Raw genomic sequence first — 16,669 nt, forward strand, 5'->3', positions numbered from 1 at the left:
TTCAAAATAAATCACTTTAAAAATGTACAGTGTGTACCTTCTAAAAATGAAACTTACATCTATCTCTGAGTTTTGAAGAATATGTATTAACGTTATAACAACCAACAAGAATGAACTTTTATGTAGAAATCCATGATTAAATTGAGTCTTCCTGACTAGTGATTTAAATCCACCCTGGAAAGTTTCATAAAGAAAAGTATTCAGTCAGGCTAAAAAGTACCACAGGTTTATGCATTACCTTTCACTTCTGTCAACTTGGGTTCAAATCATGGCTTATGACACTGTGACCCAGGAACCTCTTGCTGCCAACTGGCAGAGAGCACAGGGATGCGTAGAGTTTTACTGGGATCCCCTGGTTTGGATATATGCATAATAATTCACTAAAGGGTGGCATGTGAGGTCTTTACTGAGAGCTAGTAGCCCACTAGTCATGATAATAATTGCAAAATGTATGTAGAGATAATATTTAAGCAATTGTGTCTATATTGAAAACATGTTCTTAAGGCAGGTAATCAGATTATCTCCCTGTCTGGTCATTGTGTATTGTGTCCCCCAGTGCATGGCCCTACTTGCATTCTGAGACAGATGCTGATTAAGAGATTGCAAAATCTATAAGAAAGGAATATACAGGAAAAAACAACCTACAGGGGGCATCCTGCTTCTGAACAACAACAATGGATTGTTTGGAAATATATGTAGTGCAAACAGGAACCCTGGATTAGGGCTGTCGATTAATCACAGTTAACTCACGCGATTAAATAAAAAAAATTAATCATGATTACTCACAGTTTTAATCGCACTGTTAAACAATAGAATACCAATTCAAATTTATTACATATTTTGGATGTTTTTCTACATTTTCATATATATTGTATTCTGTGTTGTAATTGAAATCAAAGTGTATATTATTCTTGATTACATATATTTGCACTGTAAAAGATAAAAGAAATAGTATTTTTCAATTCACCGCATACAAGTACTGTAGTGCAATCTCTGTGTGGTGAAAGTGCAACTTACAAATGTAGATTTTTTTTGTTACATTTACCGGAGATAATGCTGCCCTCTTCTTATTTACAATGTCACCAGAATGTGAGAACAGGCATTTGCATGGCACTTTTGTAGCCGGCACTGCAAAGTATTTATGTGCCAGATATGCTAAACATTCATATGCCCCTTCATGCTTCAGCCACCATTCCAGAGAACATGCTTCCATGCTGATGATGCTTGTTAAAAAAATTATGCATTAATTAAATTTGTGACTGAACTCCGTGGGGGGAGAATTGTATGTGCCCTGCTCTGTTTTACCCACATTCTACCATATATTGCATGTTATAGCAGTCTTGGATAATGACCCACCACATGTTGTTCATTTTAAGAACACATTCACTGCAGATTTGACAAAATGCAAAGAAGGTACTAATCTGAGATAGCTACAGCACTCGACCCAAGGTTTAAGAATCTGAAGTGCCTTCCAAAATCTCAGAGTGACGAGGCGTGGAGCATGCTTTCAAAAGTATTAAAAGAGCAACACTGCGATGAGGAAACTACTGAACCCGAACCACCAAAAAAGAAAAATCAACCTGTGCAAGTACTTGTAATCAAAAATAAAGTGAGCACTGTACACTTTGTATTCTGTGTTGTAATTGAAATGAATATATTTGAAAATGTAGAAAACATCCAAAAATATTTAAATAAATGGTATTCTATTATTAACAGTGCGATTAATCGCAATTCATTTTTTTAATCATGCAATTAATCGTGATTAATTTTTTTAATCGCTTGACAGACCTACCCTGGATCTTTCACCAAGGAGGCAAGCTGAGAATGTGACTTTTCCCCATGAACAGAAGATCACAGCCAAGCCTGGCTGTAAAATTTTGGGAAGACTTTGGTTGTGCATTGCTCTATAAGACAAGAAAGTACCTAGTTAAGTAACTCTAGGTTCTAGAATGTGGGTTATGATTCTATTTTATATGTAATAATTTTTTCCAATACATCTACATGTCATCACTTGAATCTCTATACCTTGTTAAATAAACTTTTATTTGTTTTCACCATAAATGTATCTAAGTGTTGTGTGTTAAACAGACTGTGGTGTGAGGTGTAACTGGTATGCTGGGGTGGATTGCTTCTTGGAAGCAGCAAATCTGTAACTACTATAAGGCTTATAGTCGACACCCCTCAGCGACACAGTTATACCAACCTAACTCCTGGTATAGACAGTGCTATATTGCTGGGAGGGCTTTTCCCATTCACTAGAATCATAGAATATCAGGGTTGGAAGGGACCTCAGGAGGTCATCTAGGCTAATCCCCAGACATATTTTTGCCGCAGACCCCTAAACGGCCCCCTCAAGGATTGAACTCACAACCCTGGGTTTAGCAGGCCAATGCTCAAACCCCTGAGCTATCCCTCCCCCCATAAAAAGGTTATGTCAGGAGTGGGATTTGACATAGCTACCACCTCTTGGGGACGTGGAATTATCTATGCCAACAGGAGAAGCCTTCCTGTTCATTTATGTAGCATCTACAACCTTTTAAGTGTAGACAAGCCATGAGTGTCAACAGGGGCGGGACACTCCGGGGAGACACTCAGAAGGCTCAGGGGTTGGAATGTGTCTATCGCTAATCTGTAGAGAGATAGCCGGGCCTGCGTAGGCCTAGAGGGGTGGGCTTGTGTTGCCAGTGGCCAGTGAAGCTGGGGAGCTGACCCTCACCAGGAAGTCAAGGATTCCTCACGCTAAGGGCAGGTGGTAGTGAGGTACTTCACAACCCTGGGTACTCCTAGGAAGCATCACAGACATAACAAGAGAACATTTGTTTATGGACACATTTCCACTAGGGAAAATGATAAGCTGTAAGCTACTTCGCACGAATGGCAGGCTCTGCTCAAGTTAAATATTTAATCATCTATGAAATACTTGTTAATTTTTAAGACTTCTTGATGTCCAACTACACTGTGTCAACTGGTTCACCCCATCAGTTCGTTGTCAATTCCTTGAAGAAATTAATTACATTTGTTAAAAGTGATCTCCCCTTTGGAAAAGTATGTCTACTTTAATGTGTTTGAACCCTTCCAAGTGTTGTCCTAATGCCTGTCCCTGTTCAATAACTCTAAAATCTTTCCCAGTTTGAAAGCCAGAGTTACAGGTCTGTGGTACCCTGGGTCTCCATTGGTCCCTTTTTAAATTATGGCTGTTATATTAGTTTGCTTCCAGCCTGTGAATATCTCTTCTGTTGTGAATGAAGGGTCTGATGTGTTTTAATTCATTCTCTACTATAATTAGAATTTTGGAATATGAGCAATCTGGTCCTGGGACCTGACTTAATTTGCCCTTTAAACACTGTCCCCTGCTTCCCTTCCCAACCCGTTTCTTTGTTACATTTCCTTTCCTTCTTTTTTTTTTTTCTGACCCCCTTAGGGAAATTTATCTGTTTCTGGAATGTCTTCATCATTCTCTTAATCAGTCAATGATGAAAAATCTTTTAAACTTCCCAGAAACATGCAACCTGTCATACATTTCCCTTCAACGTCCCTAAAAGAGCTTGTTTCATTTCACAGTCTTCATGGCACTTTGTATTTGTGAAATATTTTTGTCTTCACAGTTTTTCTGTCCTCTTTTCATTTGCAATATTGACATTCCTGATCTTTTCTAAATCTCTACGGTCAGCATCATAAGAAAAAAAGAAATTTCTTGCATCTTTTCTCTCTACCGCCCAATTTATTACTGTGTTTCATTAGCCATAAAACATGGATCTACCTCCAAGCTAACTGTACCAGATTTTTTTGGCAATATTATCTGTACCCCTCTGTTTTCTGAATCAGTAATCTTATATCCAAATAGATAAATGTCCCACTTTCTCACATGCAAGAAAACAGGACAAAGATGATATTGCTATTATAAGTTAACATCATACAAATTTATTAAGCTTTATTTTCAATTCCCACCAACTGAGGCCAAAATCTTGGTTCTGCTAATTATTTGACACCCCTTCATGGCTCACCCCTGCCCCACTGTCTCGAATAACTTCCTCCCAATCAGTCCTTAAATGGGGTTCTTGACTCCCTCTATGGATATCAACTCCCCTCAGGAGCTGACTAATTCCTCAACAGTTTTCTACATTGTCAGACCTGCTCTTACATCCTTAGTGAAAACTGTTGCCAGCTAAGGTCGCTTTGTATGTTCAGAAAGTTGATGTCACACCAGTCATTTTGTGGCGAATAAAATGACTGGAGCCACTTTAATCACAGAACAAAATTACTGCTGTCCTGCACTGCATCTGGATGAAAGAGTTTGCTTGTATTATAATTTGGGATATGCAGTGACGTGTATTTGAGTTCAAGATCAGGCCTTTTTCACCACTGCAGGATCTGTGAGTTTGTAATTATAGTACTCTAAAACTTACTTAACCCATCCGTCCCATAAAAAAATTGGACACTGAAATTCCGCTTTAACTTTTAAAGAAAATATTGGCAAGTAACTAAAACAAAATTCTGCTGACTAAATTAAATTCTCTTTGTATTTATACCAGGGTACAACATGGCTTCCCTGAAATAAGCCTTGCTAAAACAGCAAGAAAACTATTTCGGGGATTCTGTTTTGTGGGTTTTTTTTAATAAGCAGGAAAATGATGCACCTGAAGGAACTGTGTTAGTCTGAGAGAAACAGCAGTGTACAGCATCGGTGAGGTACTTGTGCCTCACTCCCCGCCTTAAAGTGCAGCGGAGTGGAAAAAGGAGATTTATTACCCACAGTAAAGCCTGTGGACAGGGACACAGCACGGTCTAAAGCATTTCATTAGGAGACAGAAACTCCTGAATATCATTCCAAACTCTGTCACAAACTTGCAGCAAGGCTTGGCAAAGTCACTTAACCTCTTTGTGTCCCAAGGTTGGTCTACACTACAAAGTTAGGTCAGCTGAACTACATCACTCAGGGCTGTGAAAAAATTTCACACCCTGGGCAATGCAATTAAGCTGACCTAAGCTGCAGAGAAGACAGTGCTAGGTTGACAGAAGAATTCTTCCGTTTACCTAGCTACTGCCTTGTGAGGGAGGTAGATTTACTACAGTGACTGAAGAACCCCTTCTGTCACTGTAGTGTCTACACTGCAGCAGCGCAGCTGTGCCATGGAAGTGTTTCTAGTATAGACATACCTTCAATTCCTTCCAGATTTAAATGAAAGATACATGAAGGTGCATGTACCACTGACCTAATTAAGTGGGACCAATTTGTCTACCAAAGTAGACCAATTTGTCATTTTGAGGATTCATATGTGGAGCATCTGTGAAAGGGTTGGAGGGAAAAAACGGTTACTAGGGTAGGTCTTCACTACGGGGGGGGGGGTCGATATAAGATACGCCAATTCAGCTACGCGAATAGCGTAGCTGAATTCGACGTATCGGAGCCGACTTACCCTGCTGTGAGGACGGCGGCAAAATCGACCTCCGCGGCTCCCAGTCGACGGCGCTTACTCCCACCTCCGCTGGTGGAGTAAGAGCGTCGATTCGGGGATCGATTGTCGCGTCCCGACGAGACGCGATAATTCGATCCCCGAGAGATCAATTTCTACCCGCCGATTCAGGCGGGTAGTGTAGACCTAGCCTCACTTTCTCATAACTGTTGTTCTTCAAGATGTGTTGTTCATGTCCTTTCCAATCAGGTGTGTGCGCGCACGAAGGTGCACAGTACCCAGACGATTTTTCCCTGGCAGCAACCATAGGGTCTGTCTGGGCGCCCTCTGGAGTCGTGCCTTCATGGCGCTCAATATTGGACCAGGTTGAGGTCCCAGGATGGGACAGGCTGTTGGACGTGAGGGTACAGTCTGTCGAGTCCTTTTAAAAATCGGGTGACCACAGGATTAGCAAACACCGAGCGCCCCCCCCCCACCCGGACGGAAGGCCGATATGGCGGCTAAGTGCACCCTTATTGAAGACAACGAAAGCCCCTGCTGCTTCAGATGGAGGAGGTAGCCCAGAATGAGCAGCACTGTGTCAGAAGGTCTGGGAAGAGTGGAAGGGTGACCGGGGCTTCCACGGACAGGTCTAGGAGAGATGTGTACCAGTACTGATGGGGCATGCTGGAGCTATCAATATAACCTGTGTTCGTTCCCTCTGGATCTTGAGGAGTATCTTGTGAACGAGTGGTATGGGCGGAAAGGCATGTAGGAGACAACCTCCCAGTGGAGGAGAAACGCGTGCGCCCTGGAGCCTGGGCTATGATTCTGAAAGGAACAACTTTTTGTTGTGTTGCGTGGCGAATAGGTCTATCTGAAACATTGAAATCGTGACATCCAGGTGAAGGGATCACTTGTGGTCACGAAACGACCTGCTGAGGTGGTCTGCCAGCTCATTCTGTACCCCTCGGAGGTACGACGCTTGCAGGTGTATTGAATGTTCTACAGAGAAGTCCCACAGCATGAGGACTTCCTGGCACAGGGGAGAGGAGTGTGCACCCCCCGTTTGTTGATATAGAACATTGCCATGGTGTTGTCCATCATGACTGATAGACATTGTCCCATTAAGTATGCTCTCAGTTCTCTGACGTTGACGTGGCGAGCCAGATCCGCCTGAGACCAAAGACCTTGAGTCCTGTGTTCTCCTTGATGTGCTTCCCCAGCCCACGTCTGATGCATCCGTCCCTAGAGAGAGGGACAGCTGCGGACTGGCGAAGGGGATCCCGGAGCATACCTCCTGAGGGTCGAGCCACCACGGGAGGGAGTTGAGGACCGAGCGAGGTAGGGTCACTATCCTGTCCAGGCTGTCTTTAGCCAGGTGGTACACTGATGCCAGCCATGACTGAAGAGGTCGAAGTCTGAGTGGCATGCTGCACCACGTAGGTACAAGCCGCCATGTGGCCCAGAAGCTTCAGGCAGTTTCTTGCTGTGGTGGTGGGAAACTGTCTGAGGCCTCGAATGGTATCGGTCAGGGCCTGAAACCTGGCTTGAGGCAGATATGCCCTGGCCTGGGTCAAGTCCAATACTGCCCCTATAAACTCTATCCTCTGAACGGGGGACAGAGTGGACTTTGCTTTGTTTAAAAGGAGACCCAGGTTTACGAAGGTGGCTCTGATAAATTTGACCTGAGCCTCCACTTGGGTCTTGGAGCGGCCATTAATCAGCCATTCTTCAAGGTAAGGAAACACCTGAACCTGGTGCCTGTGCAGAAATGCAGCGACGACTGCCATACAGTTGGTGAAAACCCGAGGTGCTGCTGACAGGCCGAACGGGAGGACTGTGAATTGATAGTGGGTGTTGTTCACCACGAACCTGAGGTACTTCTTGTGGGGCTGAGTGATCGCAATATTAAAGTATGCATCTTACAAGTTGAGGGCGGCATACCAGTCTGCTGGATCCAATGAGGGAATGATGGAGGCCAGAGAGACCATGTGAAACTTGAGTTTCTTTATAAACTTGTTGAGTTCCTGCAGGTCCAGGATGGGCCTGAGGCCACCTTTGGCTTTCGGTATTAGGAAATACCGGGAGTAAAAACCATCGCCCCAGTGCTCCTGAGGAACCTCCTCCACTGCCGCTAGAGAGAGGAGCGACTGCACTTCCTGGATAAGGAGTTGTTAGTGAGAAGAGTCCCAGAAGAGGGACGGGAAAGGGGGGTAGAAGGGTGGGAGGCCACAGAATTGGATGGAGTATCCCCTCTCTACAGTGCCGAGCACCCATCGGTCTGAGGTAATAAGGGACCATGCACGGTAGAAAGGAGATAGTCAGGACAAGAAGGTAAGGCGGGGTGGATCCATTTCCAGGTGTGATACACCGTCCTTGACCATGCCTTCAACAGGCAGGCTTAGGTCCCGAAGATGGCTTTGGTTGTCCCAAGCCCTGGCCAGAAGGTTGACGCGGCCTTCTACTGCCACTTCCGTTCCACCTTCTGGAGCCATCCTGGTGGTTCTGCTGACCGAACCTCTGAATGGGCTGCGGCCGGAAGTGTCTCTGCTGAGTAGAAGGCATGCAGAGTCCCAGGGACCTGAGGGTGGCTCTGGAGTCCTTCAGGCTGTTTAGCTTTTTGTCTGTCTTTTCCGAAAACAGAGTCTCACCTTCGAAAGGCAGGTCCTGTATGGTTTGTTGGACCTCAAAGGGGAGACCTGAGACCTGGAGCCACGAGCACCTTCTCATGGCTACACCCCTGGCCATGACTCTAGTGGCAGCGTCTGCCCCATCAAGCGCTGCTTGCAGAGATGCCCTGGAGATCAATCTCCCCCGCTCAACCAAAGCCGAGAGTTCAGCCTGGGAGTCCGAGGGAAGTAACTCTGTAAAGGTAGCCAATGCCGAGCAGGTATTGTAGGCATACCTGCTGACGATGGCCTGTTGGTTGGAAATGCGGAGTTGCAGTCCCCCCGTGGTGCGTACTTTCTGCCCGAATAGGTCCAGTTTTTTTGTGTCCCTATTCTTGGGGTAAGGGCCCTGGAAACGCTGCCTCTCTCGCTGGTTAGCAGCGTCCACCTCCAGAGAGTCAGGTTGTGGGTGAGCGTATAGATGTTCATAGCCCTTGGAGGGCACAAAGTACTGCCGTTCATTGTGCTTGGCGGTAGGCGCCAGAGAGGCTGGGGTCTGCCACAGGGTCTTGGTCATGCCAGTGATAGTTTTGATTAGTGGTAAAGCGATACAGGAAGGGCCCAAAGTGGCCACGATGTCCACCATAGGGTCTGCATCATCTACAACTTCCTCCGCCTTAATGCCCAGACCCTGTGCGACCTGGCGCAGCAACTGCTGCTACACCCCGGAGTCTTTCAGAGCTGGGGCAATAGCAGCGTCTACAAGCGCCTCATCTGGGGAAGATGAGGAGGAGGAGGCCACCAAGGGAGGTGGTTGCTCGCTTCCATCCCTGTCGGAGGGATCACTTGAGCTGGTGGGGACAGTGGTGGGATGGTCTGGTCTCAGCGCCGTGAAAGGCGCAGGCACAGCCGTCGATGCCAGCCCCCACTCCAGTGCCGGCGGTGCTGTCTGATGGTGTGTCTGCGCCATGGTGGTAATCAACGTCAGTGCAGGCAGCGTCGATAATGGCGCCGGCGGCGTAGTTGGTGCCAAAGGCGCGGTTGGTGCCGTAACCTGAGCTGTTGACACCTCCGGAGTCGAGGACATTATCAAAGGCAGCACCGCAGTTGGCGCCGATGTCGGCAACAGTGCCACGGTTGCTGGCATCGACGCCGGAGGTAACTGCTCAGCCGCTGGACGTGGTGGGACAAAGGTTGCAGACGTGACTGAAGCAGCACCCAAGCGAGATCCTCGGCTCCGACCCTGAGCTTGGTGGAAAGCCCATGGAGTGCAGAAGGGCCACTGTGCTAGGTTCTGCCATTGAGGGGCCCACTGCATCGGCTGGGACCTCCTGTGGTGCCTTGAGCTTGATCTTCTGATCCTGCTGTAGTCGGAGCGGTACGAGTCCGACTCTGATTTGGAAGTCTCTGAATTCGAGGACCAGGGTGGCGCTGCACCTCTCAATATGGAGCGTCGGGAGCCTGGGGACCGACTGCGCTCCCTGGATGGAGGCGCTGGCGTCTGTGGTTGCCGAGGTGATGGGGAGCGGCGCGACATCATAACCAGCTTTCCCTTTGACTGCACAGTGTGGGATGGAGCCTGCAGTGACTACGCCTTCTCCTGCCTCGGGGGCGAGAGTGGTGCCAAGAGTCTGAGCAGGTCCTGTGCTGCCTCAAATGCTTCAGGAATGGACGAAAGCGGCAGGCTCTCCAAGGGGTTCGGCGAGTGGGATGGGCCTGGACTCAACTGCCTCACTTGGGCAGAAGTCGACGTGGCTGCTCCCTGAGTCTTGGAGCTGTGGCCCGACTGTGGTGCCACTGATGGCTGGTCTCTGGATCTAGGCAAAGGGGATCAGCCTCTTTCGACCCTCTTCTTCTTCTGCACTGGTGATTGGGACCAGTGCCGAAGGCTGGAGTGTCCCCGAGACGCTCCATGACAGTGCCTAAAGTCCTTGGCTGGGTCTTTCTTCGGCGCCTGGTCTCTTGAAGATGGCGCTGGCGTGCTAAAGAAGACGTGCTGATGGTGGGATCCCTGGCACTGGGGTCTGACTGCAGTCGAAGAGCTGCCTCCAGGAGGAGGATTTTAAACCGCTGCTCTCTCTTTCAGTGTTCTTGGTTGGAATTCACAGCAGTCTTTTTGGTGACCCTCGCCCAGACACCATAAACAGGAGATGTGTGTGGGGGTCATTTTTTGGCATTTGCACTGTCCTTGCAGGTCTTGAAGCCCGGGACTGTGGCATGCCCCAGTTGCAACAAATAAGGGGAAGAAATGGGGGGAAATCCCCATAAATGAAACTTACAACTGACTAACTAACTATACTAAACTACACTATCTGAATAAACAAGGTGAGTACAACAGGAATCGAACTGCTAAGTCATTTGTCAGAGCAAGAGCAAGGGAAGTTCCAGCAACTGTCACTGGCGGTAGGAAGGAACTGAGGGGGCGGCAGGACTCTACATTGAGCGCCATGAAGGCGTGACTCCAGGGGGCGCCCAGGCTGACCCTATCATTGCTGCTAGGGAAAAATCTTCTGGCTACTGTGCACATGCGTGTTCACACACCTGATTGGACTCAACATGAACAAGCACTCAAAGAAGTAGTCTCATTTCTGTCACTTCCTTCCCAGGGACAGCTAGGGATGCCAAAGCAAGCAGGGTTGTCTGCAAACCCTCACCATGTAGGTTTGATTTGGTTTGATGCCAAGTGTGCTGAACCACTTACTCTTTATGAATGCAATATTTAATTTCTCTCTCTCTAATTGTACAGTTGGTTGTTGTTGTTTTAAACCATTTCTTTCTGTAGGATAGATGGGAAAAGTTTCCTGGCGTAATTAAAGTGTATAGTCTTAGTGTATGTAAAAGCTATGGATTTACAGTGGGAGTTTATTACTGTGCCTTTAAGCAAGGCACATCTATTGGGAAATCTGATTAAAACATAAATAGTAACATTTTCAAAAAGGAGTCTAAGTCCCATTTATCAAAAGTGGCTATGGCTATGTCTACACTAGACATGTTACCACAGCACAACTACGTCACTGCAGCTACGTCACCGTAGACACTTGCTACAACAACGGAAGGGGTTTGTCCAACCTTGTAGTTAATCCATCCCCTCAAGAGGCAGTAGCTAAATTGACAGAAACATTCTTGCGTTGACCTATCGGAGTGTACATTAGACTTTGCAATGGCTTAACTAGGTCTCTTGAGGGAGTGAATTTTTCATACCTCTGAGCTATGTCGATATGTTGACCTAAGTTTTAGGCATAGACCTGGTCTGAGGCACTTAGGAGCATAACTTTGTAATGTAGACCAGGCCTAAGTCTCACTGAAAGTCTTGGGCACTTCTGATAATTTTACCCCAAAGCCTAGGTCTTTTTAAAACAGCTTGGCACCTGGGATTGGAATTGTAAACCAGAAGAAAGTATGATCTTGCTGGATATTCCACTGTTTATTACATTTTGGTTTTGTTTGTTTTATCTTCAAGAATACATTTTCTTCCTTTTTTGTTAAACATGTTATTGTATCAACAATTTAGTTCTCCCCAGTCATCCAGTTCTCCTCACAAGGTAACAATTTACCGACTTCACGGAGGGTTTAGAAAGTTTAATTAAAGCTTGTCAAATACTCTGAAGACTTCAAGTGCAATGTAAGCGATGTATTCTTATGAAATAGCGAACAAGTACCCTGACCTAGAGCAATGGAAACATCTGACTAGAGCAGCCAGAGAGAGGGAGAAATTAACCCTTCAAAAGAAGGGACAATGAGAAATCAGTATAAAGGTTGAAACTTCATTTAAAGTACATTTGATGAAAGATAATAAATGTATGATTGGAAGGGGCATGGTTTTGGGATAGCAGTTTAGTCTGGTACCAATTATAGAATAAGAGTACATAAGATTAGATAGGATCTTTCTAAAATGTGTTATTTAATGTAAATATTAATTTAAAAAAATGTTCAGCATTGTATTCCATGAGTTAGCTTTGAGAACAGAGGACAATGATGTTTTTGGAAAACCTGCATTTGGAGAACCACTTAGGCCCATGAAAAATATCTACTTGAGACATGGAATGAGTTTGGTGTGATTTTCAGATTAAGATACATTACTGTTCCATGTAGATTTAGGAGAAATTAGAATGAAAGGATGTGATTTTAAAACAGTTTAAAAATGTATCTATTTATATTCTAACAGAAAAATGTAAATCTACCTTTGAATCATGTATGAAATAGACATTTTTATGGATTCAAGTTACACAGAATAAATAATTACCTCTTCACAAATTTAACTGTGTGATTAAGACAGAAGCCAGACAACAGAAGAAATGGGAACTTGTAGACCACCAGGTAATGTGTATTGTTTTTAGTAGCCTACAATCAATGGGGCTCTGTGTAGACACAGTGGCATGCCCGCATGTAGTGAATTACAGGATCAGGTCAAAGCTTAAAATTATACACAGACAGTGAAGCATTTACTACCAAACATCAATTATTTCCCCCAACATTGGCTAACACCATTGGAGTTTGCATTAAGACAAGTTTTCATTCCTAGAACTATTAATCAAATACTGCAACTATATTATATTTTTTCTAGATGTTACAGAAATAGGTAGGTACGGGTGTCTCAAAGGAGAAGATACCCTATGTCACTGGTGCAATATTAGCACAAATAGTGTGAGGGAAATAAAAACGGACAGTATTCTAGCACTGGAAAAGCCTCTACTCACTTCATAGCCATTGGGTAATATTGAGACCCCAGAAGTGTGAAGCTATGGGGGTATATTGTGGTAAAGTGGAGGGCGTGAATTAAGAATGACAGGGATTCAGAGTAACTAGCGAGGATTTTCAGAATCTAGATAGTTTTGTGCATTTTTGGAGCTACTGCCCAGAGGAAGAGATTCAGAGTCACAGTAGTAGGACATTAGGGCAATGATAATACCTTGCAACAGCTTATTAACACGTTTCCGGCTTAAGTCTATTCACAAGCAAGGACCTGATCCCGCAAAGACTTATACTGAACTTTACGCACTATTAATAATGGGACTATTCATAGTGATAAAGTTAAGCATATACATAAGTTATCTGTCAAGGTTTTTATACTTTGCCCTCCACTATAGTATCTGAGTGCTTATAGGTCCCAGAATCTTTAAATAATGTAAAGAAAGTAAAAATATATATGTATTAGAGCCAGTTGATAAACTGAGAAAAAAATATCAAGATTTTTTTTTTAAACATCATTGGAATTTTTAAAAAAATCAAAACATTATGAATGGCTTTACAGTTTGTTAAAAATCCAGAAAAAAACCCCATGAAAACTGTCAAATTTTTTTGTTAAAATTTTCAAAATGTAAACAAAATTTTGAATAATTTCTGCCAGCTCTAATAAATATTGTTGAATGCTGCCGGTTCATCTCAGTTTAGCCATATGCGATGATTTACCTTTCACAAACAACAGGCCTGGATTCATTCTGGACTGAGCCCAATGAGGAACATGGCTGCCGGGGGGGAGGTGCTATAGGAATACTGGAATCCAAAGAACTTGTTTTCCGATGCAGAGTCTCCTGTGCTAGTGCTGCTGCAGAGATTTCATTGTCCACAGGACAGGATCCAGCTCTGCCATGGCTGACAGCTGATGGAACCTCAGGCCCTACTGCGCCCTGCAGGGCCATCTCTACAGCTGCTTGCTCAACCTCCAGAGTTGGTGATGATGGAGGTGACACTCGGGGCTTGCGTTTGGTAGATGCTCCAGAAAGCAACTTCAGCAAACCTTTTTTTTCTTTCTGTTAAGCAAAAATAAAGAGTATAAATTAAAGTCATTTTAAAACAAGAGATATTTGGAGGACAATGACGAGCTGAAATACAGTTTTTTAAAATATATGGTCATTTTGATCTCAGAGGACTGAGTTAACAAGGACAGATACTTTGAGACCTCCACAAAGTCATCATTTTGATTTAATCTAGCAAACTAAGTAGAGTTATAAATTGTTTCCATTAAATAAATGCCTTTGGCTGCAAAAATTACTAGAGAAAGAAATGTCTTTTTCTAATTTCTGCTGTAAGAATACAGTACTGGTTTTTTAGTAACCAAAAAGGAAAAACACTTATGCTGCAAAGGAATGTATGCACCTTCACTCAAGCAAGACCACAAATGGGCTAAACTCCTTCACTTAGCTGAGAAAAATAACCCAGTCAAGTAATCTGCACCACAGCCTGTAGTTTGTACGAGTGCCTCCAATTTTTCCTCCCTTATTCCCCATACAGGGGATCTCGAATGGTTAGCAGAATTTTGCCAGGAGGGGAATTGTTTGCGTTTTGTATCCTTGTTACAAGGAAGAACTGTAAACATTATTTTTACTTGCTCAGACAGAAACCCCTGAAGACTACAGAATCGTAGAAACGTAGAGATAGAAAGGACCTCAAGAAGTCATCAAGTGCAGCTTCTTGCTCTGAGGCAGGACCAAGTAAACCTAGACCATCCCTGACAGGTGCTTGTCCAATCTGTTCTTATATAATCTCCAATTACGGGGATTCCACAACCTCCCTTGGCAGCCTATTCCAGATCTTAACTACCCTTATAGTTAGAAAGTTTTACCTAAAATCTAACCTAAATCTCTCTTGCAGTAGATTAAGACCATTACTTCATGTCCTATGTTCAATGGACATGGAAAACAATTGATTACTATCCTCTTTATAACACTGGTCTACAATTTTTGATAAGTCGTCTGCTTCAGAGATAAAATGTGCTATTTATTATGTATTTTGATGTGCTGAATTCAAATATGACAATTAAAACAACTGATTGGCTACTGTTTCTAAGATATTTAAGTTTTTACATTTTATGTCTATGTATATTGTGTAGATAGTAGAGTTTTAATCATAAATTGTAAACTTAGGTCTTTTCATGTGTTTATGGTTGCTTTACATGATAATATTTCACCTGTCCTGTTTATGTAACACTTTAAAAATCAGCAAAAGGGTTATATAAATAAAATTTATTATGAAACAAAAGGCAAAAAACTATTCTGTACATAGTTTAGTCCTATTCAGTGTCTACTCGGTGCTTCTTGGCTTGTCTCTTGTATTCATTAAATGGAGCATCTCTTGTCACTGTCCAGCAATAGTCTGCAAGCATTGATGGGCTCCATTTGCCCTGATAGCGTTTCTCCATTGTTGCAATGTCCTGGTGAAATCGCTCGCCGTGCTCGTCGCTCACTGCTCCGCAGTTCGGTGGAAAAAAATCTAGATGAGAGTGCAAAAAATGTATCTTTAGTGACATGTTGCAACCAAGGCTTTTGTATGCCTTGAGGAGGTTTTCCACCAACAACCTGTAGTTGTCTGCCTTGTTGTTTCTGAGAAAATTTATTGCCACTAACTGGAAGGCTTTCCATGCCGTCTTTTCCTTGCCACGCAGTGCATGGTCAAATGCATCATTTCGAAGAAGTTCACGAATCTGAGGACCAACAAAGACACCTTCCTTTATCTTAGCTTCACTTAACCTTGGAAATTTTCCACCGAGGTACTTGAAAGCTGCTTGTGTTTTGTCAATGGCCTTGACAAAGTTCTTCATCAGACCCAGCTTGATGTGTAAGGGTGGTAACAAAATCTTCCTTGATTCAACAAGTGGTGGATGCTGAATACTTTTCCTCCCAGGCTCCAATGACTGTCGGAATGCCAATCTTTCTTGATGTAGTGGGAATCTCTTGCATGACTATCCCATTCGCAGAGAAAACAGCAGTACTTTGTGTATCCAGTCTGCAGACCAAGCAAGAGAGCAACAACCTTCAAATCGCCACAAAGCTGCCACTGATGTTGGTCATAGTTTATGCACCTCAAAAGTTGTTTCATGTTGTCATAGGTTTCTTTCATATGGACTGCATGACCAACTGGAATTGATGGCAAAACATTGCCATTATGCAGTAAAACAGCTTTAAGACTCGTCTTCGATGAATCAATGAACAGTCTCCACTCATCTGGATCGTGAACGATGTTGAGGGCTGCCATCACACCATCGATGTTGTTGCAGGCTACAAGATCACCTTCCATGAAGAAGAATGGGACAAGATCCTTTTGACGGTCACGGAACATGGAAACCCTAACATCACCTGCCAGGAGATTCCACTGCTGTAGTCTGGAGCCCAACAGCTCTGCCTTACTCTTGGGTAGTTCCAAATCCCTGACAAGGTCATTCAGTTCACCTTGTGTTATGAGGTGTGGTTCAGAGGAGGAGGATGGGAGAAAATGTGGGTCCTGTGACATTGATGGTTCAGGACCAGAAGTTTCATCCTCTTCCTCGTCTGACTCAAGTGAGAATGATTCCGGTGCATCAGGAACCGGCAGTCCTTCTCCGTGGGGTACTGGGCGTATAGCTGATGAAATGTTTGGATAATGCACAGTCCACTTTTTCTTCTTTGACACACCTTTCCCAACTGGAGGCACCATGCAGAAGTAACAATTGCTGGTATGATCTGTTGGCTCTCTCCAAATCATTGGCACTGCAAAAGGCAAAGATTTCCTTTTCCTGTTCAACCACTGGCGAAGATTTGTTGCACAAGTGTTGCAGCATATGTGTGGGGCCCACCTCTTGTCCTGATCTCCAATTTTGCAGCCAAAATAAAGGTGATAGGCTTTCTTAACCATAGTGGTTATACTGCGCTTTTGTGATGCAAAAGTCACTTCACCTCAAACATAGCAGAA

General features: G+C 44.2%; 1 protein-coding gene across 1 annotated transcript in view; it reads right to left on the reverse strand.

Annotated features, from left to right (window-relative positions):
* Positions 1 to 16,669, reverse strand: part of SH3RF1 (SH3 domain containing ring finger 1) — a 166,487-nt gene that overhangs the window by 10,550 nt on the left and 139,268 nt on the right. The window contains exon 10 of the mRNA XM_065405235.1: positions 13,415 to 13,755. Within this exon, the coding sequence (XP_065261307.1) occupies positions 13,415 to 13,755 (341 nt within the window). The remainder of the gene's footprint in view (positions 1 to 13,414; positions 13,756 to 16,669) is intronic.

Source organism: Emys orbicularis, chromosome 5 (assembly GCF_028017835.1).
Source record: "Emys orbicularis isolate rEmyOrb1 chromosome 5, rEmyOrb1.hap1, whole genome shotgun sequence".
NCBI classification, from domain to species: Eukaryota; Metazoa; Chordata; order Testudines; family Emydidae; genus Emys; species Emys orbicularis.